The sequence below is a fragment of the Dicentrarchus labrax genome, unplaced genomic scaffold, assembly GCF_905237075.1.
Source record: "Dicentrarchus labrax unplaced genomic scaffold, dlabrax2021, whole genome shotgun sequence".
NCBI lineage: Eukaryota > Metazoa > Chordata > Actinopteri > Moronidae > Dicentrarchus > Dicentrarchus labrax.
The window spans coordinates 17,839,249-17,866,279 of record NW_026136707.1 but is presented as its reverse complement, the minus strand read 5'-3'; the positions used below and the strand labels follow the sequence as shown (position 1 = coordinate 17,866,279).

General features: G+C 38.7%; 2 protein-coding genes across 2 annotated transcripts in view; both read right to left on the bottom strand.

Moving 5' to 3' along the window:
* The window catches only part of adcy2a (adenylate cyclase 2a), a 77,110-nt gene extending 73,376 nt beyond the window's left edge, over positions 1-3,734 (bottom strand). The window contains exon 1 of the mRNA XM_051406559.1: positions 3,435-3,734. The gene's annotated coding sequence lies outside the window, so the exon portion shown is untranslated. The remainder of the gene's footprint in view (positions 1-3,434) is intronic.
* A 13,205-nt stretch (positions 3,735-16,939) lies between these two features.
* LOC127367276 (terminal nucleotidyltransferase 4A) lies at positions 16,940-26,374 on the bottom strand. Its single transcript, XM_051407012.1, has 12 exons — positions 25,453-26,374; positions 24,355-24,478; positions 23,196-23,242; positions 22,255-22,375; positions 22,005-22,112; positions 21,790-21,918; positions 21,149-21,362; positions 20,524-20,650; positions 20,312-20,415; positions 19,965-20,149; positions 19,709-19,846; positions 16,940-19,538 (listed from the first exon to the last, which is right to left on the bottom strand). The coding sequence occupies exons 1-12, from the start codon at positions 26,160-26,162 to the stop codon at positions 19,092-19,094; spliced, it is 2,454 nt and encodes an 817-aa protein (XP_051262972.1). The 5' UTR covers positions 26,163-26,374; the 3' UTR covers positions 16,940-19,091.
* Positions 26,375-27,031: the final 657 nt, after the last annotated feature.

Sequence of the window (27,031 nt, the reverse complement as noted above, 5' to 3'; positions counted from 1 at the left end):
AGAGACACAAAGCTACAGAAAATTAGTGAACTTTCAGAAGGACTTTCAGAAGCCACAGAGCATACAGTACAGCCACACAATCGATTAAAACTCTTTTTTTTCGGTGAGTGAAGCAAATCTACCAGCCACTTTTATTTTATTTTACCAGCATTTGACTGGTGGCTGGTGCTACTTTTGTGCCCTGCTTCCACATGTACAGTACACTGCCATGAGAAACAAGTATGTATAGTACAATATCACTAGTTAACTTTCTCACCAGCTCTTATTGTCATATCCAGCACTTTTCTCACTTTGTTTGGGAGATTAAACTTTATCAGGTATATTAATCCATTTAACAGGAAGAAATGTACCTTTACAGAAAGAAACACGTAGGGCTGAAAGACTTGTTTAAAAATTCCATTTTGAAAAAGTGCAATTTTCAAATCACAACAGCTGAAGTTTTAATTATAACTTGCGTAAAAACCATTATTATCCACAGACTTACTTCGACATGTCACAGTAGGAAAAGCACAGGTGTAAACAATCAAATGAATGATGGCTGAATTCCATTTCACTGTGCTTTTTCAGGGTCTTAGTTTTTTTGCATGCTAGCTCACTGTCCAACGGTCATGGCTTACTGGGACGCTTGATTAGAACAAGACATGTTATTATTAACACCTGCATTTTTTCTACTGTGACAATTCAAAATGTCTCCTGTGAAAAAGGTCTACCTATCATCAGCAGTAATTTTGCTCAGTTGCAGCTAATAGTCCAACTACATGACGTAGTCAAGTCATGATTATATTTGAACACTACAGAGAAATGTCTAATAATATAATAGCTTACTAAACATGAGCTACATTGGATGATTGTCCTAATACAAAAGTAAATAATTTACTTATAAGTGGAACCAAGTGCATAATTGTATCTGGTTGATCTCATGTTGAAGGTCAGGTTCAAGGTCAATTTATGATCATGCTTGTACAAAGATATTTTATTTTATTTTATACTAGACCCCAAAAACAGCCATAAGGACTGCAACCTAAACAGCAACTTAAAAATGTGATGTTTTCTTCAAAGGATTCAGCCATAGAAAAATACCTAAAACATACTTATTACTCTGTGGAGTGTGATATTGAGATAAAAATACAGGGTGTTTTTGGTTCACTTCTGTGCTAAGGTGACAAGAGCAGCGTCCAAAATAGACTGCGAGGGAGGCAGAAGGCAGTGAGATGAATGCAAACACATTTGCACACACAAGAGGGAGTGAAGCAGCTGGCAGATATTGACCTATTCAGGGTTAAGTGGAGGTCAAGAAAAACAGACACAGTCTTCCCATAGTCTGTGTGATTTTATATACAGCTCCCACACACACACACATTTTAGAAGCACTTGCAATGATTATTCACAATTTATTGCTAAACAGCTTCCAACTGTCATTACATTACCCAAAGCTGACCACTATCTCTCTGTTGTATTCTAAGAAATGTGTAGGTAAAGTAAGCTAATGACAGAATACAAGGATCTAAATAATTCAGTTGCCATTACAAAAGTGGTGATGAGTAAAGACCCACTTGGCCCTGTGTGCAATGCTTGTTCACTTCACTTCCTCCTCCCAAAATGTAGAAAAGAAGAGGCTAAAGTTGTCTTTTGATTTCAGACAAATTCAAGGTAGAGGCAGGATAGTGGGCACTGTGTTCTACACCATCAGGACAGTTGGTCTGCATTCTTCCACAGGGAAGTGTTCTGCAACATTGTTTGATACAGTTCTAATAGTGTTTTCATTACCAAGAAGCGAAAGGGGAGAAAAACCTCCCAAGTCAGCAGTTGTTTACGGACAGGGGAGTCAAGATAATTGGAGAGTTTCCTACTTACCTATTAATTGTCCCAGACTTAAGTTCTACCCACAATAAGAGCTGGTAATAAGAGAGCTGTCCTAACTCCTTTACCTGAGACACATAGTTTTTGTAAGTTTATGTTTACAGTGGGATATTATTGGATTGTATTTCCTTGGTGTGCAGCATTGATGTCAGCTGTCTGTTAACGATAGAGGGGATTGCAATCTATATTAGCCAAAACAGCAACAGTGTGATCCTCTCCAACTGATGCATAATTTGCATTACATCTTATATTTTCCTTTAAATCATTATTGGCTTATTTATTTTAGTCCCTTTTTAATTCTTTTTCATTAGTTTTCCTTTTAAGTCGTCTAAGATAAACAAATTCTGGCATAGAAGTGATTTATTTTTTTAAATGACTAATGATTCAAACGTGAGTGCTGTGATTAAAAAAAAAAAAAAACATTGTTTAAACTAATGTTGGTGCCTCTGGGAGCCTTTGCTTAAAAACAAAAAGCATTTCACAAACAAAGTCTGTCACCAAATTAGTGGGGCTCATCATCTGCCATGCAATGAGACAGACCACCTGAAGCTATGGCATTTAGCCTGGTGTTTTCTAGCATGTTCTAGCTGCTTTACTCTGGGCTGCAGTCAATCAACGACCAATTAAACCATTTGTCTTTTCTTTTCTTTTGTCATCTATCAGTAAATCTCTTTGATGCCACTGTAGCCTGACAGCAGGACAGGTTTCCAGGAATTTTAAGAACCACAATGCTTGATTCAATTTTAAGTTTTTTTTTAAACTAATGCCAATGAGGCTGAAGCTGAATCTAAGTTCACAGAGCCAACACACCAGTTCAGCCAAAGTGCCATCCAGTGACCATGAATTGTGGGAACTGTCACAAATACGAGCTAGAGATTTACAGTATATCTCAAACACACAGCACGTTCCAGCTGCAGTCTGTGGTTAACTACACAGATTGAACTGCCTTACACAAGTCCACTGAATAGAAAACATAAACATCGGTATTATATACATATATAAAAGCTATGTTGAAATTAAATGAATTAATATTTTAAAGTACAATATGAAGAAGGCAACAAAGACTTGTTTTTAGATAGTATTAGCCGATAACATTGCCAGGCTCTAGTTTAAAGCCAAAATAAACTACATTTAAAATAATTAAGTCACTCTAGAGATCTTCTGGGCGCTGTGAGGCCTTTTAAGGGCCCAAATTTAGACTAATAATGTTATATGTCATTACATTTATTGTAGCATTCAAATCACCAATAACAGTAACAGAAACTCTTAACTCACCTATGCCTCATGTTCCTTACCTTTCCTCAACATTAAAACATGTCTGTTCACCTTCAAACCTAAAAACCCCAAGCTCTGAATCAGTTCCTTCCCACAGTAATGTTACAGCATTTAGCATGCTGTCCCTTCACAGGCCACAAGAAAAACAAAAAATACAAACAAATATCAATAATATTTGTGGGTATTCAGGCTTGGCATTTTGTACTGAACAAAAAATATTCCTCTCACGTTAAAACACCTCGAGTTGTTTACAGAAGAAAGAAGTTAGCCACTTAAGTACAAAATAGTAACCATCTTACCTCGAATAGGTGGACGCTTTGCGGTCTTTCTCATAATCACCCGTACAGCTAAAACCTACGCAGCTGGCTGGGTTAATTAGTTAGCTTCTCACTGTGCTATCGCTTCGACATGACCGACGTAAACTCCTGAGAACAATTCACGTTTTTGTGTTCCAGCGACCACTATTGTCTTAAAAACACCGACACGCTTTATTTTACGCCTGAGACAAGTGAATGCACATTAAGGCGCGTAAAACCGACTTTAAACCTCCTTACGGTATTTCTCTGTTCAGCACACGGTTTTCCAGAACAGTCCAACAGAGGGCGCGCATGCGCACAAACAAAAGGCAGTAATTGTCTGAGCTCAACTGTGAGAATGCTGCGGGAAAACCCGACGCAAACCCATAAACCTACATGTAGGCATGGATGTATTATTATTATAATACATAAAGAGGGATTTACCAACGTTTGTGCTTTTTGACTTGAGCAACCACTGAGACGTGATACTGTTGATTCATATGCAACACATTCATATTAATAAAGCTAATGTTGCAATTCTAGCCTCTCTATCTTGCACACTTTTTCATAATTTATACAAGCAGATATTCCATAAAATAGTATTTTTGAGACAAAAAAGATTTTGAATCATTTTGACCTGTCATAATGATTTAATGTAATCAATGTGATATATTTGGATTCCACAACATACTAGGATCTACAAAGCCTTATCTAATTCTCTTTCTGCTGGTCTCCAATTCTCATCTGGCGTAACCTAGATCTTAAGATAGACTTGGATATTTTCAGTCACTACAGCATATCATTTTAACCCTTCAATATCTGGGCATAGAACCATTTTCATGTCAATGTGTCTAACTGAAAACTAACTGCACAAGCTTTTTATCCATTGTCTCTGGGTAGAAATTATTTTAACCTGTTGTTTTTTATGCCTACGATTACGAATACCTGCAAAGATGAAAGGAGTGAAAGGGTGCAATTGATATAGCAATTATTCACATTTACTATCTTTAATCTTTATCTGCCCAAATTGTATTTACAGTATATGCCACTTGCCCTAGCACATGCACAAACACTAATGCATGCATTCTTGCACACACATACCCACATGCATGGAGCAGCCCCTGTCCTTTTTACCTTAGCATCCTTTCTTCAAAGACAGGGCCAAAACGAGACAGGTTTTGCTCTGGGCACAGAACCAACTCTGCCTATGTTGCTCTGCAGGTACACATATATGAGAACGGTCATTTATGTAATGCATTCAGTCCCAAACTGTAACCATCACAACTACATGCCTTACCCCTACCTTAATCATAATCAAACCTCAACCCTAAAACCAAGTCTTAATGTCATTAGACTGAATTTGTGCAGCAGCAGGAGCCACCTATCAAGGGACTCACTGACATTGTTTTACCACAGACAACCAAGCTGGTGGTTTCCACATAGAACAGAATAGAGTAGAATAGAATCAAACCAATTAGGCTTCTTGTTTTGCCTCACCAGTAAAAGGTCCCTGAGTGAAAGGAGAAAAGAGAGCACCTCCAATTTTCATGTAACATCTCAATTATATCTCATTTACTAAAGATATGCAAGGTGCAAGCATTTAAATTAAAACAGGGGAAAAAAAGATTCAAGAAAGCTTCACATTAGGGTTGGAGATTTCCTTTTCTTGCTGCCATAATTTTCACACTGTCTCTCTTTGAAAATGACTTCAATTATTCACAGATTCTCAATGGCGTCAGAGGGAGAAGAAATGCCTTCCTTCACTGTTCAGAAAGTGTGACACATTCTGCCTTAACCTTGTTCCACCTTTTATTCTCTAATTTACCCTTAACAACTAATCAGGGGCTCAATTTTCTTACAATCCCCACCCCCAAGACTTGATTACACTACCCAGTGGCAATATTAATGAATATGGGAAAAAATAAAGGCAAAATGTGACACATTTAAAATAAATGAGTGAGGGAATGTATGTGCTTAACTGTATTCGTCTCCTTGAAGTGGGAAGAGGGTCAGCCTGAAGTACCTGCTCCACTGTATGTGTATATGCGTGTGTGTGTGTGTGTGTGTGTGTGTGTGTGTGTGTGTGTGTGTGTGTGTGTGTGTGTGTGTGTGCTTTGACAGAATGAGAACAGCTTGAGTGTGGTCATGGGACACACCCCCCTGCCCCCCCATCAGTTACTGCATTACATTGCACAAAGGAAGAGGCAATCAGCTGGCCTCTCTCTTTCCTTCTCCTCCTCCATATAACTTCTAGTATATTTCTTTTGACATCCTGCTTCTTGCCTTTCTTTCACTGCCTCTCAATTTCGTCACTCTCTCTCCTTCTCCTTTTCTAGTTTTCATTTACATAACCCCTTTGGTCACAGGCTGCCATGGAAATGCAGGTGGATCCACCTTGTTGTTATTGAAAATGAGTTCCATAACTCCAAATGCAGTGTTTTGGTTGGCAATCTGTCTACTTTTAATGGAACCAGATTGGATATTGTTACACAAAACTGTTGACTTTTCCTTTTGCCATGTATTCTGTTATCAGTATCAAGTATGAGCATGCGTATCAACGAAGATGCAAAGAGTTGCAAAATGTCCATAATAACTCTGTGAACTGTAGACACAGTGAGATTGAAAGCTTGATAATTATTGATTACTTATCATTATTCCTTCTATTCACCAGGTTTAAACTATAGGTGAGCATTTTTTGAGCAGTTACTGCAAAAACTCCAAAATGATGATTTCAGTGTCACAATACTACTTATTCTACGTTTGTTTGCCAAGGCTCGGGGTAATGGAAGCAACAGCAGTATGTGCTTTTGCGTGTGTATTCTAAAATTCTTGCAGCAATGGCAAAGTAATGACCTTAAACCAAATTCCCATTGTGTGTCTGTTTTTCTGCCCTGACAGTGATGGTTGTTAAGGTTGCATCCTTTCTCTAAAGGCATTGTTTAAGATTATGCTTATCAGTTCACACATACAACATACGCTCACCTTTGATATCCAGGTTACCTTGGCAACGTTTATTTATAGTTGTGATTGTTGCCACATGGCCATCTTGAAGGGAAAGAAACATGTGCATTAAACAGGTGTAGAAAAATAAATGTCAGGTGTTTAACTGTAAGCAAAGCCAATGTATATGAGTGACGGTCCTACCGAAGGTACATTTGGGGAAAGGACTCACATCGTGAGAATCCCCATCACCATAGAAATTACATTTTTAAAGAAAGGCCAGTCAGATAGGTCAAAATGACTGTGTTTTTCATCTTTTTGGAAGTATCAAACGGTAAATCAGAGTGTTTGATATCTAGTTTTTCACTATTCAACTTAAAAATTAAGTTTTATCCAAACTATCCAGCTTGTGCCTTCTGGCGTGAAAGAAAAGAAAATCCACTTAAGTAGCCTTCTTCTCACATAAATCCATCCTCTTGATGGTAGAACTGCAAGGTCTGGAAAAGTAGGAAGTATATCAATGGTTTAATGTAGAGATAAAAAAGACAGGCACTTTCCACTATATAAAAAATTGCTGTTTAGGATTGTCTAAAAATGGTTAAAGGAGCTTCCTACAGGAAAGGAAGGCTACAGATACAGGTGCATTTAATTAATTAGCTGATTATACAGAGATTATATCTGCCTTCATGGAAGCAATACAAAAAGTCCCCACTAATACACCTGTGTCTGTACACCATCTGTACTGTTCAATGAATGTAATTTGCACCCTGGCATTGCCTAAAAAAAGAAACCAATATGTGTGCTTTTTAATATTTGTAAAGCAGACTAGGCCGGGAATAATAAATCCTTTTTAGTTTTAAGTATGCATATTTATGGTCTTTTAAAATATATAACTGAACTACAGAATATTCTGAAGCCATGAAATGTTCCTTCACTGAGTGACATTATAGCCATGTTTGAATTGTAAATCAGTTTCAACATCAAAACCATTAAAATTGATAATAAGTAAATGTAAATTAAAACAGTCTTCCATTATTAATATTTTCCACTAAATCTTCTCTGGGGGTTGACAAAAATAGTAAAGCATTTAGTAGGCCCAGTTTTACAGTCACAAAACAAAGAGACTGAATTGATACATCTTCACTATTTGCAGAAATTGAATATAATATGCATAACTGGGTTTTCATTACATAAAGACGCCACAGGTCACCTTCCATGAAGTCTGCCATGTTGAACCATCATGTTTCTACAGGAGCTCTGAATGGACAAAACAGGGGAAAGTGAAGCGAGAGAGTTGCAATCTGCAACTACACCACTATATACCACTAAATCTTACACGCTGGTTCTAATAAGTACTACAATATAATTATAAGACCTCATTTGATGCACCACCTGCTGTAGCTGTATGCCAAATCTCACAGACAAGGCAATAAATTGCTTGTCACTAAGAGTTATTCATATGTCTCACCTTTCCCAGAAATGTGACAGTTGCTATAATGAAAAGAAAAGACAATAGACAATGAAAGAGATTTTTGAAGACTGGTGCAGCACTATGGCAACATAGTTCAGTCATCAGTTTTCCTACCATCAGCTCAAAGCACTTTTATTGTGTGTTGTTTGAGAGTTGTGACCCAATGTCTCAGCAACAAACATACAAACAAACAAATTTTGAATTTGCTACAAAGTGACAGTAAGTAGAAAACACCTTTAAACAAGAATGTTTATGAAACCGCTTTCCTGGCACTGCTAAGTTAGGAAAGTATAGAGTGAATGACCTTCAAAATGGCACATTAAGCAGATTCAAACCCAAAGAGGAGCAAACACTTGGTACAGTCATCTTGCTAAGCCTCTGAGCTTCATTGACCAGATGTCCTCTGGAGAATAAACTTGAATGGTAGAAATTACTGGGCGAGCTCATCTCTTTGTGCCAGGCTTCATTCTTATCAGCCTTCTGTAGGAGGACACTGCTCAGACAAGCACTATTAAACAAAATAAACCATTACGCTGCCAGTCCAAGCTCACACACATGAACTAGTGCCATGCTGTGAGCTTCTCTTTGCTGTTCCTGGTCGAGTGATGTTCATTCCAGGTAAACAATGCCATTTAAAATTACAAGGACCCTTTACTGTAAATTATATTTACAGTAAAGGGTTCTTACATTTAATGCATTATCATACATTCAGACATTCAGACATTCATATTTATTATATTTTCCATATTAACAAACACATTACTGGTTGTCAGCAAACCTCATGGAAGATAAACCCGGTGTGATGAGAACTGAAAGTGCCTTTCAGAAAAATCAACCACGGTCTATTCTCTTCACAGTTAATACAGAGTCTAATGTGGTCTAAGTGACTCAACTGAATAGAGTCTTCATATCACATGATTGTTTGCAGAGACACAGCGGCAGATTAATGACATACAAGGCAAGTCCATTTATATAGCACCTTTTAAAAAGAGCCAACATGTCCCTTACATAAGGTATAAAAATGAATTTATGCTTCTTGAAAAGAAAGAAAAATGAATCATATATATATTAAACTTTTTTAAAGAGACAAAGGAATGGTACGGTATACAACGGCTAAATGTAACAGTACAGTTTTACTGCAATGCAGTAAGAAATTTCACAAGAAACAGACTTATACTCCAATTTCCGTGCGTGTCCGCAACAGTGAGTGGTATGACTGCAAATAGCACCAGCCCATGCCACATGGATCACAGCAATCAAGAGAGTGTGACAGAACACCGGCAAATAGTGCACACAGCTGACTGGCTTGCTTTTGGAGCAGAAGTAAAGAACAAGGTCTGTAATTAAAGCCTTATTGTCATTTAAGGGGCTTGGGTTATGATGACTGACATGACAACCAGGCAGTAGCTGCTATTACGAATTTGTTTCAAAAACAACCTTTCCACAGAGGTCCAGTTAAGCTTGTAAGCTGCCATTTGTGTGTGGAAAAAAGTGTAGAAATGTACCTCACCATGGATTTATGTCAAGAGGATGAAGGGCATGTGAAAAACTGATCTCCACTATGATAAATTGTGGTACATGGTACAGTTTTCATTGGTTCATGAAAAGGTTTAAACTACCCCTCTGCAAGTGAAAAAAAGCAATCCGTTTGTGCCTGTTTAGTCTGATTGAGGTGTTTATATGGAGAAATTTTGTGTTCTGTGTTTTAAACCGATTATAATCAGAATATTAGGATCCATATCTATTGTTTCAATGTATTTGTTAATTTTTTTGATCAACTGTTTTTAAAAATTTTGGTATTTAGGAAGCTAAAAGCTGTACATGAAAAGTAATTAGCCCATTCATTGTATCTGTGTCTAATTTGTTTTGAGCCAGAAAATTATTACAGGAAAATACAATCATAATTTTGCAGTTACCCTGGTCTATGTGAAATACTCAACCCTTCTACAAACTGCAGATATTGGGTCATAATATTGGTGCAAAAATGTGAAGCTCCATGTCAACAGATTCACAAAGTCCTAATGACTTTTTCCCTGCTATCCTCCAGACATTAAAAGCTGCCCTCTCGTATCACAGTCCGTAGTTTGATGAGCATTTCCATTTATTTATTTTATCTTTTAATCTGTTGTCTTGTAGTGAGTGAGGCGGAGATGAAAATTAAGCAATTAAAAGTCATTCATTGCTGTCATAAAAACTCCTTTCCAGTGACACTTGAGGAAGATCTGGATCTTTGCCAGGGAAAATTAATCATCCAACAGTCAATTTACCTGTCACTCTCCTCCAGTATCCCAACACTGGGGGCTATATTCAACCCAGTTGTCAAACTGAAATATCATCTCAGAACTGCTTCTATTTCACACTATGATGCTTTTTCATCTCACCCAAGACCTTGCATTTAGATGAGGAGCTATTCTCAATAAACAAATCTAAGTATGCTGTTCATATAGTTTACTGCTGATACAACACAGGTATATGCCTGCAAGACCATTAAACTTCTAATACATCTTGTTATAATGGTAAATTGTGTATGTGCTGTATGCTGTATATGCTATATATCCTCCCCTCACTATAAGAATCCTGATTAATTATGTGCCTTGAAAATGAACCAGCATTCCTCTGTTAGCAACACATGACACATTATGGAGTGCGCTGTACAACAATGTTAGTGTAAATCAAATCCCATACATTAAAAACAGTTTTTTGACCCCTCAGGGCCAAGGCAATAAGATGTAAACACAACACTGACATAATATCACCTTATGTTGTTTATTTGCTGAAGGTGTTAGCAAGCAGTGACTTATGTATACAGCCAGCAGATGCAGAACAACACATTTTTCTTCATAGCTGCTAAATGCTCCAACGTGTTTACCAGATAATTTTGTGTGCCATTTGATTCTGGGCAGTGTACAGAGGTATAAGAAGATTTTTTCTGCTGAAAATATAATATATATAAATATGTGTGTGTGTGTGTGTGTGTGTGTACATATATATTCATTTTAATACAAAAATATTGAACAATTCAATAAGAGTATGATGTTTATGTTGTTTTTGCCACCCAAAAGAACTGTTTATTTAATTCCTGTCATTTATTTATATTCATACTTACCTTCTGCATGGCTGTATGGAGAAAGTCAGACATTGACAAGTGGAGTGTCAAAGGAAGTTCCAGTGCATCACTTGCTGCTTGTTAACTGCATGTATGTTGCCAACTCCTTGTAGTTACTCTTATGGCCAGCTTGACACAGCATGACTTGATTGATGCCAAATGTCTATCTTTAGCTGATCTGATGGCTTAGTTGTTTTAATCGTGAAAAACAAGGAGCATTTTAATTCACTCTAGATAAGAGTGGCTGCCATTTGTTGTCAGTGTAAGCTGTCACTTGACAGATGCCAGCCAATGTTAGCATGTCTGCCAATTAAAAATAAATAAATAAATAGCTCAGTTTCATGGGTTTGGGCATCTCTGCTCTTGCTGGGCTGCTACAATCACTGCTCTGTGGTTATAGGATGTGTTTTTTTCTCACACTCCTGGCTTGTGAAAGCTTTATTTATGTAGCACATTTCATTCCAACACAAATACAATGTGTTTCAGAGAAGAGCAAAGAGCAATAGAAGCAAAAAAACAAACGTAATCAAATGTGCATACACACATACATGCAAGGGATGCAACAAGGTTTGTATGCTGTTGACTTTATCAAAGCAACACTTCTAACCTCCAGACTGTTGAGAGATGTGCACTCCTGTATGCTTATCTTTATTTATTCATATTTTTAAAAAGTACTTCATTTTTTTGTGATTTTTATATTCTATGCACCAATGCACCAAGACAAATTCCTTGTATGTGTAAAAACTTACTTGGCATGAAACCTTATTCTGATTCTGATTCTGATTCTGATTCTGAAGTGAGATGTGAGCGACAGAGACAGCGGGATTACTGCTAGCCTTAAACTGAGGAGCAGTGGATGCACCAAGATTGCATTTATCATCATTTAATCTTGCCTGAAACATGCACTCTGTGTGAATAAAAAATCAATATATTTAAAAGCATATTCATACAACAGGAGCCCCCTGCTGTTCATTTGTTCTGTCAGGCACTAGGGACGGTTGTGGAGGGTTGGCGAGATGTGAGATGTGAATTGCGTATGTACAAAGACCCTCTGAAATGAATAGCCCATGCACAATATATTACCATGCATACCTGCCTGTAAAATGTTGGCCTTAGTAACATCATGCATATTAATGATAGAAACATCAAATGCAGTGAAAAGGTCCAGCTTATAAAGAGATCCAAAAATAAACATCATCAAGACAGCTAAAAAAAATGGCAAATATTTAGTGAAGTGTCTGATGTTCACAACCCAACAAAAACACACAAAGCATGTGTCTGTAAAGGAACAAGCATTAGAAGCTTCAATAAGTCTGCAAGTCTGATAAACTCACAAATATTCCGTAGTTCCCGTTAGCTCTACAGAGCATTTCATTGTGTCGTACAGTTTCATAGCCATCATGAACCCCACCTTCAGGAAAAATGGCAATGTCCCCGTGCAACCTGCCCACCCCAAAGGACAAACAGACGAAGTTAGCAAGTAGCTTGTGAACATAGTGGAGCATTTTGCATCTAGGAGCTGGATATTTTTCTCAGAGACCAAAAAAAACAAAACTGAAAAGCAGAGTGAATGTTGGAATTAGATTCATCAGGTGGATACACACACAACTTCAAATGAATGTTAATGTTGCTCAATGGATGTGTGAACAGGTAGCTACTTGCTGAGCACAGAAAGTTTAGAAGCTGATCAGATTAAAATGTTGCAGTTTGCATATTTAAATAATGTCCAACACATGATGATTGTGAAATATCACAATATCTATTCAGTTTTCAAAATAACACTTTAATATTAGCAGTCTCTGTGGCTGATTTAATATGTGCCTTAGAGTATATGAAGGAAGAGGTTCTTTGATTCAGTAACAGTTCAGATGAGTAATTAATTTTTTTTGCCAGCAAAATTACATCTCAAGTTGTGAATTAGCCTTAGGTGGTTGTTGCTGGTCGATAAAGGCCATGCCTCAGTGGTGTTGGTGCATACACAATGTTTGTTGGCACTGATGTCATTCATAATTTCCCTGTAAAAGATGAAAAATGATAAGACCAAGCTAGTGAAAACAACATAAAAAAGGGAAGTAATGAACTGCAAATACAGATGTAACTATGTTCTGCTCTACTTTGCTGTAAGGGTCTTTAGAGGCAAAGTATGTTTCTTAAAGCTGCAGGAAAAAAAGAGGGTCCATTATTCACAGAAAAATAGGTATTGTGTGAATTACCTGGATCCTGGTGTCTATGGGTCATTAGTGATCTTTTTACTGGAAAAGGACTGAATGGGGCTATTTTACTCGGCAGAATACAGGATACAGAATCCATCAGGCCTCTTTGAGTCAGAGAAGAAAGGATATCTCAAGTGAACACACTGTGGATCGAACTGTGAATGAGCATGAAATCAAGGTAAGTGAAGATATCTAGGGCAAGAGGCTAACATTGGGATATGCTTTCACTTAAGAAACAAGGAAGAGCTTTATATTAATTTCAATGTGAATGAAAGGTGGATGAACACGGTTCCATAAGGATGCATAGGGCTCTGATTTGAGACACATTTTGACAGCGAGACCTATATGTTACATTTTAGGGGAAAGAAGGATGGTTGGCATATCCAGGAGGCTTGGCAATAAGCTCCCAAAAACACATCTGCACTACACAAGTCAGATGTAGAAGTGTTTTAAAGTGGGTTATATATTTACTTTGATCATACAAAATAAGGGGATGTATGATGTGTGACAAGTACCATACATCATTAGCATGACTGGCATGTTCTTACGAGGTACCGAAAAATGGATGGAACAAAGGGTGTGACAGATGTTGCAGATGCCTTCATTATTTTACAGGACTAGAAGTTACCAGTTACAGTTCAGAGAACTGTGGAAGAACATGATTGTCTGTCAGTTATGTAAGTATACTGTAGTTGTTAGAATAATCAACACATTCCACACAATGTATGGTAACATAGATGATGAAAATCTCCATGAGACTAGAATTATAGTGTGGAAGATGACTTTTTCTTTCATTTCTTGACTTTATTACATTTTTATTCATTTATATCATGTCCTCATTCTACTGAAACAAAAGCATGTCCGCCTTTATTATCACCACCCATTTTGTTCACTAGGTGGCTGTAAATACCATAATGGTAAAAATGTGTTTTCCATACATTGTGAGAGCACAACAAACAGAACCAGTGAGTGGTTAAGGCAGAGCCTTTGATCACTCTCTCTCTCTCTGTATTTGAGAAAGATACAAAGGGAGAGCAAGAGAGACACATGGACCCGAAGAGAAACTGGCAGATAGAGAGAAGCCTTTGAATGTTATATTTTGAAAGAAACACTTCTTCCTAATTCGGGCCTGAGCTGCTTGATGGTAAGGGGAAACGCATACCACATATGACAAAAATCCAAATGTGCAAATAGCAAATGTGCAGTAAAAATAACACCTACTAATTTCTGGATTCTGGGGGTTTGAAAGGGGATATAAGATTTGCCTAAATTTTAAATACATGAAGACACATCTGCATACCTATTGTGTTATAGAATGGGACATGCCGCTGAGTAGGCTTCCTGAGGAGCACTTGACATGCACATATATAGACCTTTAACTCTTTTTTTATTGATATTAGACTTGACTAAGACTCATCGATAACTTACAATAAATAGGCCGTCAAAATTTAAACAAACAACATGTCAGATGTGTTCAAATAGTTCTTTGCTATATATTTACACATAGATCTAAGCAGTGTTTTAGCATCTTTTGGCTCATGGTTTTGTGGCCCTACAGATTTCCCCTTATGCTTTGCACCAGAGAGTCCCTTCTTAGGTTTACTAGAGATCCTAAAAACTGTTTTAATTTGGATGCAATATGTGAAATCATACAGTGTCATTATGACAATCATGTACAACTGGATGTACACTGAATTAGACAGACATGAACTGTTTCCTGTTTGCTGAAGTTTTGATATTTTCACAGGATAACATATACCTTAAGAGAAATCCCAGACTGTTAAATGATTACAGAGAAATTATTCAGTCCCGTCATGGCCTGAGGCAGAAACTTAGGACCCTGAGAAATTACATTTATTTACAAGAGTGTCTGTCAGTCGGAATACATTAATGCAGTCTCCTGACAACATAACACTTCAGACTTAACTGACACCTCCTTTGTCCGGGCAGTGACTGACTGTCATTTGAACAATGTTGTTTGCAAACACTAATTACATCCACATACCGGTTCGCATCGCACTGTGGAGGGCTTCTGCGTGGGACTTGAATACGCAGAGATGCAAATTCTCTACTGTCAACACACTGACAGTCATAAACAGCCTGAAGGCATAACTACTGACCTTTTCTTAGGAGAACTTTACTTTTCATGCCAGTGGGATTTGGAAGGAAGGTCTATTGAAGAACTTTCTGTTTATTTCAGTATGCCTGGTTTCTCACACTGATGCTGTATTGATTTGCATGGGAAAAGTTATGAAAAGTTGATATTTGTTCTCTCTGCAGCTAGGTTGAAGAGAAGAGAAAACTGTAAGGATCAGATTCCCTGACATGTTTAGGAGAGGATATTTTACAACACAACAAAGTTCTGATTTCAATATCATTTTCCTGGCTTAAATATTAGATTTTGTGTTTCTGCATTGTGCAAACCAGGCTCTTGTGAGTGCTTTGTACGAAGAAGTGTCCTCTTGACTGACTGCAGATCTCAGCAAGAGGCCGCTTATTTTTTCCTTGAGGACTGTGTGTACCTCATCCAGTGAAGAGAGACATTTGTACACAAACACACACCAACACAAAAGATTGCATAGACAACTGCGTAGTGGCAACTGGATTTCTCATCTGAACACTGACGAGACTGTGTGTGTGCATGTCACACGTGCATTTGTGTCTGCAGAATTTCATTATAGGATCAATGCCGCCCTGCCCAACTAATCTGGTTAATATGTCCCTCAGGAACAAAGAGGCAGCTTTTAACAATATTATGAACTATAGCCTGTGCCAAAGTATCACTACTATTTAATCATCAATGAAGACAGATCCAAGAAAGTGGATGACGACAAGGAGACAGGATCTAATTTCCTAGTGCTTTAGTCAAAAAAGGGTAAAAGGGGTCTTGGTGAGGACACATTTTTCTTCTCAGTTTTAATTGGAATAAAATGGCAATGGTTCCAGCTACTAACCCTCCAATGATTGAACATTCAGAGGGGTGATTTTGTTGAAGCCCTCTCCTCTGTCACATTCTGCTTTCCTGCTGATAATCTGAAAAGTAATGGATTGGATACAGCTAAGCCAGGCAATGATCCACCAGTGCCACCATCAGAGACCATGAGGAATTACACAAAAATGGGACAAAAAACAAAACACTTGATATGGTGTAAACAAGTAAGACACAACCAACTGGAAACCAGAGACCAAAAGTTCTCAACCAACCCAGGAAACAATAGCGTTATTCACTGTGTTCAACCAAGGGTTATTACAAGGCAAATAATTTTATTTTTCTAGTTGTTTCATAACAATTTGACACACCACACCTTCATATTCAAATAGGAGAAAAACAAATCTATTTACATTTTTTTTAATTTTGTTTCACACAAAATTATGGTAAAGATCAAATGTGTGACAACAGTTGGTAAGAAGAGAGCACGTTTGGGCACTTCATTTGTTGTTTGGCTCACAACAAAGATGACAAAAAATAAAAAATAACGATACAAAAACGTGTAGAAATGGCTTTTTAAAATTTTGTTTAGTATTATGTTAGTGAGGGAAATATTTTCAGAATATTGCATTTTCTTGTAGTACATGAACATTGAAGTGGCCCTCCTATGAACTGACAATACCAGCAGTGGCCCCCAGCCAATTTGAGTTTGAGACCCCTTTTTTGCATTACCATACAAAACTAACCATGGCCAGTACTTTGTGGCTGTCCACAACCCACAATGTACTGGCCAACATAAGGGTGAACCTACATTACAAAACACACAACCTTTACAGACTAAACTGGAAGTGGAGTTTTAAAATGTTTATTTAAAAAAATAGAAAACTTTACATAAAAAAAACAAGGTATACATCTATATGTCAGTCATTTACACACAACCCATCCTTAATTACACACATATGAACAGGGGATTTGGTTTGTGGCAATATTATGTAAAAACCCATCAATTATCCTCTAGACGGCTCAGTAAAAGCCCCACTGACAACAAGGGGATATGCTAACAGTATCATGTTGAGTCCATCAGTTTGGTATGCAGGGTGGTCCAATAATCAGACTTCAGAAACAACTTCACCAAATTTTGGTTTTGTTAATGGCTCTACCAAAACTTAATGGTGAGTCTGTGACATCACAAACTCAAGTCCTCTTCTGGATTGCTGTGTAAATTATGTAGCTTTGAAACCTTGTCTTAGAAATACTGACTTAAATATGGGAGAGGAAAATCTCTTATACAACTGCTTTATAATGATCTTTGAATAAAAAAAAAGAAAAAAAATATATATATTATATATAGATGTGACATGATGCTAATGCTAACAATCATCAACTGCAGTAGGAGTCTACTCCTGGAGCATACACCTAGAAGCTGCTTGTAAAAATAAAAGCCAAGTAAACCTGGCAGTGCTTATAGAAACAAATGGGGAATACAGAATGCTGGCTACGTACAGGAAAAAGGGCAAATTTGGTCATTTAAGAAGGCAGTTAACCTGTTGCTTTAAACAGAATCAAAAGGAGATATAAGGCAAAACACAAGCACTTTGCTGGTAATAAGTAGCACCAACTATTTTTGAAATGACATGAAGTAATATTTCTAAAAAGGTGCATTTCCCCAGTCCAGCCTATCAAGAGAAAATGCACCCAAACAAAACGTCAAACTATTACATAAGTGATATGTTTAAAAATGAGAACTAGTGGTGGAAAACATTTGGACACGCAGTTGGCAAAATTTCAAGTTATTATAATGCAACGGTAAATTAAACATGAGTAAAATGTTGGCGTCATGGGATTTTTGGCACATTTCTCATGTTGCAATACCATAGCTCCCCCTTCTGCTGAAAAGCAGTACGTACACACAAACACATTCCTTCAAGGCCCTTAAATCCATCTATTGCACAGATCAATGTCTAGAAATAAAAAAGCAAACTTATATAGTGGGGAGAACCCCTAAAATAAAACTAAAATGTGAAATAAATTAAATAAAAGCAAGTCATTATTGCACATAAACGCAACAAACATAAAATAAGGTGGTAATGTTTACAATACAGAAACAAAATAGTGCCGATGTGAACAAAAAAAAATCCTCAGTGACAAAAACAAGGGAACAAAAGATAATTACCAACACACACACACACAGACACACAAAAACACTTGGTACATTCAAACAAGTCATCACAGTTTAAGCACTTGAGACAAGGTCCATTTTGTGCCGTCACACCAAAAACATTGAATCAGCGTTGCGCTGCATAGGTAGAAAGTTAGTGCTTCGCTTCAGTTCAGAGTACAATTTGTAGATGTCCAAGCTGTAAGATCTCTGAAGAACGTAGCCAATAGGGATTTGCATTCAGAAGACCAAATGAGCCCAAAACCTGATCAAAAAGGCCCAATAATAGTCAAAACTTCAAGACAGACCAGGTTGGATAAACCAGTTCAGTACTATGGCACAGGATGTTGCTTTTTAAGATGTTTAAGTTGCATGGAAACTCACTACTTGACTGAACTGTTCCGCCATCCAGCAACCAAATCAAAGTTTCAAGCAGCTGAAAAGTGACACTGGTGAGAAGACCATCAGTAATTCTTCAATCCACTCCAAGTCTGTGCTGGTGTGCATCAAATTTAGAGGAAGGGCTTCTGACTACCATCGGACCAATGTAACAAGATGAGTACAGTGAAGACTTTAGGCCTTTTAGTCAGTTCACCTTCAGCTGTGAGAGCCTTGTAGCATCACTTAGTGCTTGCACAATCATTCATATGACACCTTGGGTGACAACTTCAATTGACTTGAATTCCAGGATGAAGTACGTAAGTTTTGGAGAGCCTCCAAAAAAAAAAAAAACAAAAGAAAAAAACAAACAAAAAAAGTGTATGATTCACAGCTTCTCAAGACTCATTATGAGGCCTTCAAAACATCAATGCCAGTCAAGTAGAGTCATGCAGGTTCAGTCTTTCATCTGCTCTGGTTAAGAGCAGGAAGATTGTCTCTCTTTCTGCGCCGCCAGGTGTTACGGTTGTACTGCTGCTGGTTCCTGAAACCTGGTGCTGTGTTATGACCCTGGGGAACGAACCGCCGCTGGGGACTGAAGTTACCTTGACAGTGGTTCGGACCTTGGTTGCCGCCACCGTGGTTGTGCTTGAAGCCAACTTTGTGTGGCTCAAGTGAGCCATGGGAGTTGGTTCTTATGGTGTAAGTGTGGCCTGGCTGCCCTCCTACCTGAGGATGGTGGAGCTGGTGTAGGGGGCTGTGGAGAGGGCTTGTGGAGTTAGTGTGCTGGGAGACTTGTGCAACTTGTGACATGTGACGGTGCACAAGACCAATTGAAGGTGGATTCTCATGGTAGAACTGGCAATCAGAGAGGGAGGGGATGGTAAGGTTATCTGTGAGAGACATCTGGACCTAAAAAAAAACAAAAAATGGATTGAGAATTCTACCCAGAGCAATTTCTGTCATTTATGGAACACAAAGTGCAACATTTAACAAAATAAATAAATTATATATATATATATATATATATATATATATATATATATATATAAAATATTTTGCAACTTAAAAGTAAAACCGACCTGAGGCGTGGTGTGGATAAATGCCCCTGGATGTGTGGCCCTTGGGTGAGTAGCCATCTGGACTACTGAATGGACTGAGGCCAGGGTGAGGGGGTGTAGTTGGATAGCAGCATTACTGCTTGGGGGAGAATCAGACTCCTGGAAAAAGAGGTACAAAGTTTAATGAATGCATGAAAACACAGGTAAGAGTTTAACAACATGTGAACTAATGATTCACTGATCATATCTGAATAGACCAAATATCTTTTGACCTTACTATGTCACTTCCTGAGGAGGAAGAGAGTGAGCATGCTGAGGATGATGACGAATGGTGTTGAGGGCTGGGGAGGAAGACTGGAGAAGGTGAGGGGGAGTCAGCACTGAGAGGGGAGGAAGAGTCTCTCTGATCCTCCACAGACACCAGCATCAGCCTGGCAAGGTCCTGCTCACAGGTCTCTACATCTAGGACCAAATAGAATTCAACTGTTGACACCAGCATTGGGCATATTCACCATATATCTGAGATGGGACAACATTGTCACTTTTCTGGAGCCGTCACAAGATACAACTCCAGTCTAAATTTGACCGAAAATAGATGCAAACCCAAGGTTGCCATAAAGTTACCATGGTTCTCCAGCTTGGCATACTGCTTGGCTCCCCACTTCTTGATCGTCCAGTCCCTGTAGGCCAAAACCTCCGGGCTGACTTTGATGATGCGTCCTAAAGTACTGTAACAAAGAGAGGTACAGTCCGTAATGCTGTCGGGTCAAACTTAAACTAGCTGCTGAGACAAAACCATTACAAAACTCAAGAGATTATTTAATTAAGAAGCCAACCTGTCATACTCTTTGTTGGGGTAAGCACGTGCAAGAGGAGACACACCGTGACTCAGCACCATGTAGGCAAAGTCAAACACCTGCTTGACTTGCAGGACGCCATATGAACTCCTGCCCACGTCATTCCCTGTGGAGATCACAAAATTAAAAAAATAATAGAGGGATTAAAAACAAGAACAGCTTTCTAAAATACAATATATAGTACAATCTGGGTATACAACTCGAGTAAAATGTTTAACAGCACCAAAGAGCGATCCTATCCTAGGCCAGGATTTATAAGTCAAACCAAAATCACAAGGACAGCAGTCAGTACAATCAAAATGTAGTCAAGATGAAGTGACTGAAAGGCCTAAAAAAAAAAAAAAAAAAAAAATCATCATTAGGTATAATTCCTTTCACAAACATAACATACATGACACAATGGCACTACGCAGGCTTGGGGAGTAATGGAAAATGGTTACTGTAACCAATTACAGAAGAAAAAAAACCCCACCACATTGAATGAGATTACAGTTTTGTCAAAATTGGGATTATTATGTGCACACATTCAAACATTTTACGGGTCTCACACCACCACTATGCAACCCTCCCAACCCTGCAACTACATATGTGGTACCAAGCTGACCTGGCTGTATTGGATCTTCAATGCAGAGCATGGATGGCCTGTTTCCATTCCCCATGGCTTTCAGCATGTCCTCTTTAGACAGGTAAGCTCCTGCATACTTCACCCTGATGCCAGTCCTCATGTAGTTGAAATCACGGCCATACAGCTCAAAGAACTCGATCAGCAGGATGCCCAAGTTGATGTTAGTACGCCGCGTGTCGATCCGAGGGTGTAACTTTGGTTAACAGGACAAGGAACACTCATTACCTACACTTTGTAACCAACTCCAGCCAGTACGTTTCCTGATAGATGGAACAGCAGGAAAATAAGTATCAAGTAACACTAAACATTAATTTTGTGATCTACTTCTATCACACTGAACTCTTCAACTTTAGCAGATCCACCAGTAGGGTATTAACATTCAGTGTAATTCATTCAGATACTGAGTTTTTACATAAATACCGACTTAAAAATTTACAAACTTGCATCATAAGACTGTCCACTCATCTTGTGTCAATTCTAAGGCAGCGGTGTAGCATCATGCCAAAATGGAGAGCTTTTCAAGTTGATTTTGTAATTAAATGTGTAAAAATGTGTAGTGTTTTGAACAGACAGGGAAGAATTCATTATAGCTGTAACATGCATACAGTACAAATATGTACCTGCAGAAAGCTGATGGCCATTAGTATAAGGCTGTAAGAGCTGATTCCTCCAGTGAAGACTTCATTCAGATCCCTCTGCAGTAAGAACTGCTTCAGGACAAAAATCAGGGGCGGCAGAACAGTGTACTTCTACCAGAAAGACAGAAAGATGAACATTAGAAACAACCCAAAAAGGCCACATTTTTGTTGAAAATGTAAAATATTAAAAGGCTTACCTTAAGATAGCTTTTGATGAATTGTGCTGCTTTAACAGCGGTCTCTACATTGAAGCTGATGTCCACTTTCAGCTCTGTTTCGTGATCAGTGAGCTTGATGATTGGCACCTGAGGACCGGTCAGATAGCCAACATTTCATGACTCAAGATTTATAACTAGCTAACTGACACAACCTCTATTGTTAAAGTTATAGTTAGTCAACTCTGTGGGTCCCTAGAGGGAAAAAGACACTCAGCTCGTGGTGACTTACTGTAGCTTTGTCGAGGACCTTGATGGGATATGGGCCAGCCACATTGTGTTTCTTCAGGGCTTGTTCCAGTTCCTGCAGTGGGGGATGGTCCCACTTTCCAAACACCACCAGGTCAATGTCACTAAGAACAAAAGCACAAAGTACTTTGTACCTTTAGTATATTTCTGAAGTATTCTGTCGACACAAAGTGCAGTGATGTGAAAGCACAGCATTAGGGGCCTATTTTGTATTGAACTAATTCAGGTCTTTGGGAAAGTTCACAATGCTGTTTTTCTACTGAGAGAGAGATGTGGTGTGTGTGTGTGTGTGTTCTGCCTGTCAAATACTACAAAATCAAAAAGAACTTTCTAATTATAACTGTAGGTTAGTGAAGTAACTTGTTTGTCTCTTCAACTGAACCAAAAGGTTCTTGACCATCTCTCAGAGTACAATGCCCTCTAAATTATTGTGTAATTACACAAAATACTTGGATGAATTAATTTAGCAAGAAGCAGTCAGCATTAAACAGATGCCTCGCTTCCCTACAAAACAAAATCACCATGATTACTGCTACACTGATAAATTCTTTCCAAATGAAGCTGTTAAACAAATAAACAAGTACAATTATTTCAACAAGTATGTTGAAATGTGATGTCAACTTCCCCCTCAACATCCCTTGGCTCTAGCAGGCAGTAATCCTCATGACAACAGTGCCTTGAGAAACATACTGTACAAACAAACACCATGGGAGCACATGTCAAGGTTATTTTCCATTAAAATGCAGTAAGGTTGTAGTTTTGCTACTGAATGGTAAACTGTATGGCATCATATTACTGAGGCCCTATGACAAAACTGAACATACCACATCAAAAATAGTGTTCCTGCTTCTTAAAAAAAAGAGAGACAAAAGAGGCCCACCTAAAAAGGTCAGAGTGTACAAGAAAGATACACAAATATATTACCTCGATGGAAGATAAAGTCCTGTGCTGAAGCTGCCAAATATCTCCACCTGCAGAGCATAGGACAAATGAATGATCAACCAACAAGGCTTGATTCAAGTCATAACATCATTGTAACCAGCACCATGGCGTAGATAGTTTGATCTTTGTGTTGTTTCCTGTAGTGTAGTTAGTTGAAATAGATGTTTAAATATTTGTTTGGAACAAGGGGAGTGCCATTTCTGCATTAGATATTATTACTGACTGTGGTCTTTGTCCACTTTAAAGTTAAATATCTTTAATTTCTGGTTAGGGACCAAAGCCCACTAGAAAAATTAAACATTCTTACTGTCACAGCTTGAAATAGTAACAAACATACGGTCTTTAAAGCCCACAGTGAGGTCCACTGGGACTTCTCTGGGCCTTGGTTACCTCAAATGTTTATAATGTTAACAACAAAATGCTACTTGTTAGTAAGTACACTGTCTAACATTCTGCTGGCAACACACAATGGAAAATAATTCACCAATGTTACTCTGGGAATGCAAGTGACATGAATAATTATTACATCTGGCCAACTCTGTTTGGACGTGCAGTGTAAACTAGGCTGTTGACTGACTACAGCGTGGCCAAACAGGATACACAAAGTGCAGTAAACTTCCAGACACACTGGCTGCTGAGTATATGAGACAGTAACATTGATTTACACAACGCATGACAGCTTTGCAAAGTAATTTGCAGACCAATAAACAAAAGTCAAAATAAAAAATGTCGTATTAAAAACCAAAGTTACATAAATTACAAAACCTGCAAATCAAAAAGAATGTGTGTATGGTTAAATAACCAGAGAAGAAGTGATTCAACTCAATGGTAATATTCTGTCTCCCTCGTGTATTTAATGGAGTGTAAACGCCACATATCAACATAAAGCAGTTCACAACAACACCACCAATTACATCCAACTTAAAAGTGACCAGACCTCTCCAACACCGTATCAACACAGACATATTTTAAACTCATTAACTTATGACATTATTAGCCTTAAAAGAGTCTGAATCATCCGGCTCTTTCTACAGACTGTGCGGTCCAGAGTGGAGTACTGCTCCCACAGACAGGACTCCCAGCTTGAGTTACCTCTCCAAGCCTCTGCACAGGCACACACAGATCTCCTACTGACACTCACCCGTGCTGTGGGCCACAAGTCCTTGATGACGCTTTCTATCCTGTTCACGACATCTCGTCTCATGGCCTCCTCCTCTGGTCGCGGTGACATGAAGTTGAAAAAGTCCACAATTTCTTCATGAAGACTGTATGGAGTCGAAGAGAACAAGACACCCGGGATCATGGACTGATATAGGAGAGGGGGAAAGGCTATAGCACTGGGGAAAAAACTGTCAAAAATAAATTTGGGAATCAAATACATCTGTGGGCACAGAAACTTAAAGTCCCCCTCCATTAAAAAAAAGTTTCTTGTTTCTATAGTTGGATGTTTGAGCTTCACTGCACAATAATGCATGTGCACAGTTTGACACTAGAAGGATGTTTTGATGTTCATTTGCTGAATGTACAAAGTTTCTCTGGGCTCACTGAAATTCTTTTTTTTTTTTTTTTTTTTTTTAAAAAAAGGGGGCAGGGCTTACAAGCATGATCTATGACATCACAAATAGTTTGGAAGTCAACCCTGGTCCAGTATACAACTTATAGGAGTGTGATACAAACTTAAAGTCCTCAATGCACAGACCCTCAGAATTTACAGTGAAGTAAGAGACATATTGTGTCCAGCAGGAAAGCTTGAGCGTCGAAGAAAACGCATATTCATACATTCTGGATTTTAATGAGGTAGAAGGAGTAGATCCCTTTTTAAAATATGACTTTCATGTGGAACTTATATTTTTGTGGGGGGAAAAAAACATCATAAACACACAATTGTTTCAAGCAGATCATTTGTATATTGTCTTGATATATGTCTGGAGGGGATCTTTAAGTTAACTCAAGTATTTTGCAAAACACATAAATTGATAAAAAGAACAAAAACTCATCACTGACATTCACATTAAATTAATGAGCTACAGCCATAGTTTTGTTTGAGGGAGCACAACTCATGATTTTAACTGTTTTATGTGAATTCACATTTATATCACAATGTGTGGAGAGAAAGAGCAATTGTGAATATTTTACTGAATATTTTTACTATTTCATAAAACGCTGTACATTAGCCACTGCTCATTTAGTTGGAGGACCTGGTGAACCCTTCAATGAATCCCTCCATACATCTCCTTACCCGTTAATGCCCGGGCTGTACCGCCTGGTTTTCCACAGGCTGTAAGAGGAGTCGACATAGTGTCCATTGCAGCCGTAGGTCAGGAGCGGGTTGATGCCGTGGAAAGTGTTCGCTCGGTTCAGATGCCTCCTGCGGCCGGATGAATGTGTCCGATAGTGGTGGTGCTTGTTCCCATGCTGATTTCTCATCCCAGCGGGGGTGTGGCCGAAGGATTGTTGCATGCTGCGACAGTGTTGCTGAACAGTGTGGAAAGGCGGAGGGGGATGCTGCCGTCTGAGATTGTTCTCGTTCAACTCGTGCTCGCCGTAGTGTAAAAACCGGCTGGCCTCTTCTGCGACGTTCAAATTGTCGATTTGCAGAGAGGAGCCGTAGGGCGAGGAGCTCTCGGCCTCCGAGTCCAGGGAGGAGGAGGACGGCGACAACGAGCCCTTCCTCCGGACACTTCCCCTCTCTCCTCCTCCGCCGCCGCCGCCGTCTTGCTTGGGCAGTTTTCCAAACACAACCCCCGGTGGCGGTGCTACATTTTTGCAATACTCGCCGTTTGAGTCTGCAGAGTTAGCATTTAGCGCTGCAAAGTCGCGTTGGTGGTGGAGGTGGTTGTCGATGCCGGAGTTTGCTCCAAATCCCTGTGAGGTTTCCCAAATGTGCATCCACAGGGAATTTGCAGGTCCCTTCTGCTCCGGCTGGATCCAAGCGGTCCTGGGATCCATTGGAGTCGAGTTTTTACGGAGAACCTCTTCACGGGAAAATGAGGGGCAATTTGGCAGATAAAACACGTTGCAACCCAGGGAGCAAATAAATCCTACCGCGTTGATTTACTTGTTATCCTCGAAGTGCTTCATGTCTGGAAACTGGTTGGATTTTTCAAGCGGTTTGCCCAACTCCACTCCCCATGTCAACCAGCCAATATGGCGCACCCAGCAGCACGGATCAGCGTCTACGCATGTCCCAGGGATTTAAATCCCTCAGGACGCGAGAGATGCGTCAAGTTCACCACACACACGTCGGAAAAACCGGAAGCTCATAAGAATCAACGCATTACAGACAATATTTATACAAATATACTAACATTGTTCGAAACATATCAATATTTTTTCGTATATTTCACACCTTGCACGTCTCAATGTGTCTTAAGGGATGTTAACAATAAACATTGAGACAAGTACTTTCCATATATCCTAATATAACTACATTAAACATATCAATTCACTTTATTGATGGTTTGTTAAAAAGAAGTGCAATTCTCCTGGTTTGAGGATTTATTTCAAATTAAAATCTGAAACTCGCATAGAACGGTTTTCTTATTTGGGATTTGGCCTCTTTATGTAATTATACAGTTCAGTAATATAAAAGATAAACGTTTGCATGACATGGATGTGGCGTGGGCTTTTATTTTGAAGGCTAGCCCAAGCGTTTATAGGTACATGTTTCACTACTTTACACAGGTCGGACCGGGCAGGATAAAACTGATAAGACGTGATAGTTGTAGTAATTTGGCTAAATAATTAATCGCCGCCTTTATCACCAATTTAATTAACGTTGTTGCAAATGACTGGGAGCCGTAAGGCATCAAACAGCT

What these genes read in the sequence shown, in the direction of transcription:
- LOC127367276 (XM_051407012.1), bottom strand. Translation starts at nt 26,162, where the DNA reads ATGGATCCCAGGACCGCTTGGATCCAGCCGGAGCAGAAGGGACCTGCA. An exon ending in GGACTTTATCTTCCATCGAG is followed by an intron (nt 22,376 to 23,195) that starts GTAATATATTTG and finishes TTTTGTTCTTAG; the next exon opens with TGACATTGACCTGGTGGTGT. An exon ending in TGAAGATCCAATACAGCCAG is followed by an intron (nt 20,651 to 21,148) that starts GTCAGCTTGGTA and finishes TGATCTCCACAG; the next exon opens with GGAATGACGTGGGCAGGAGT.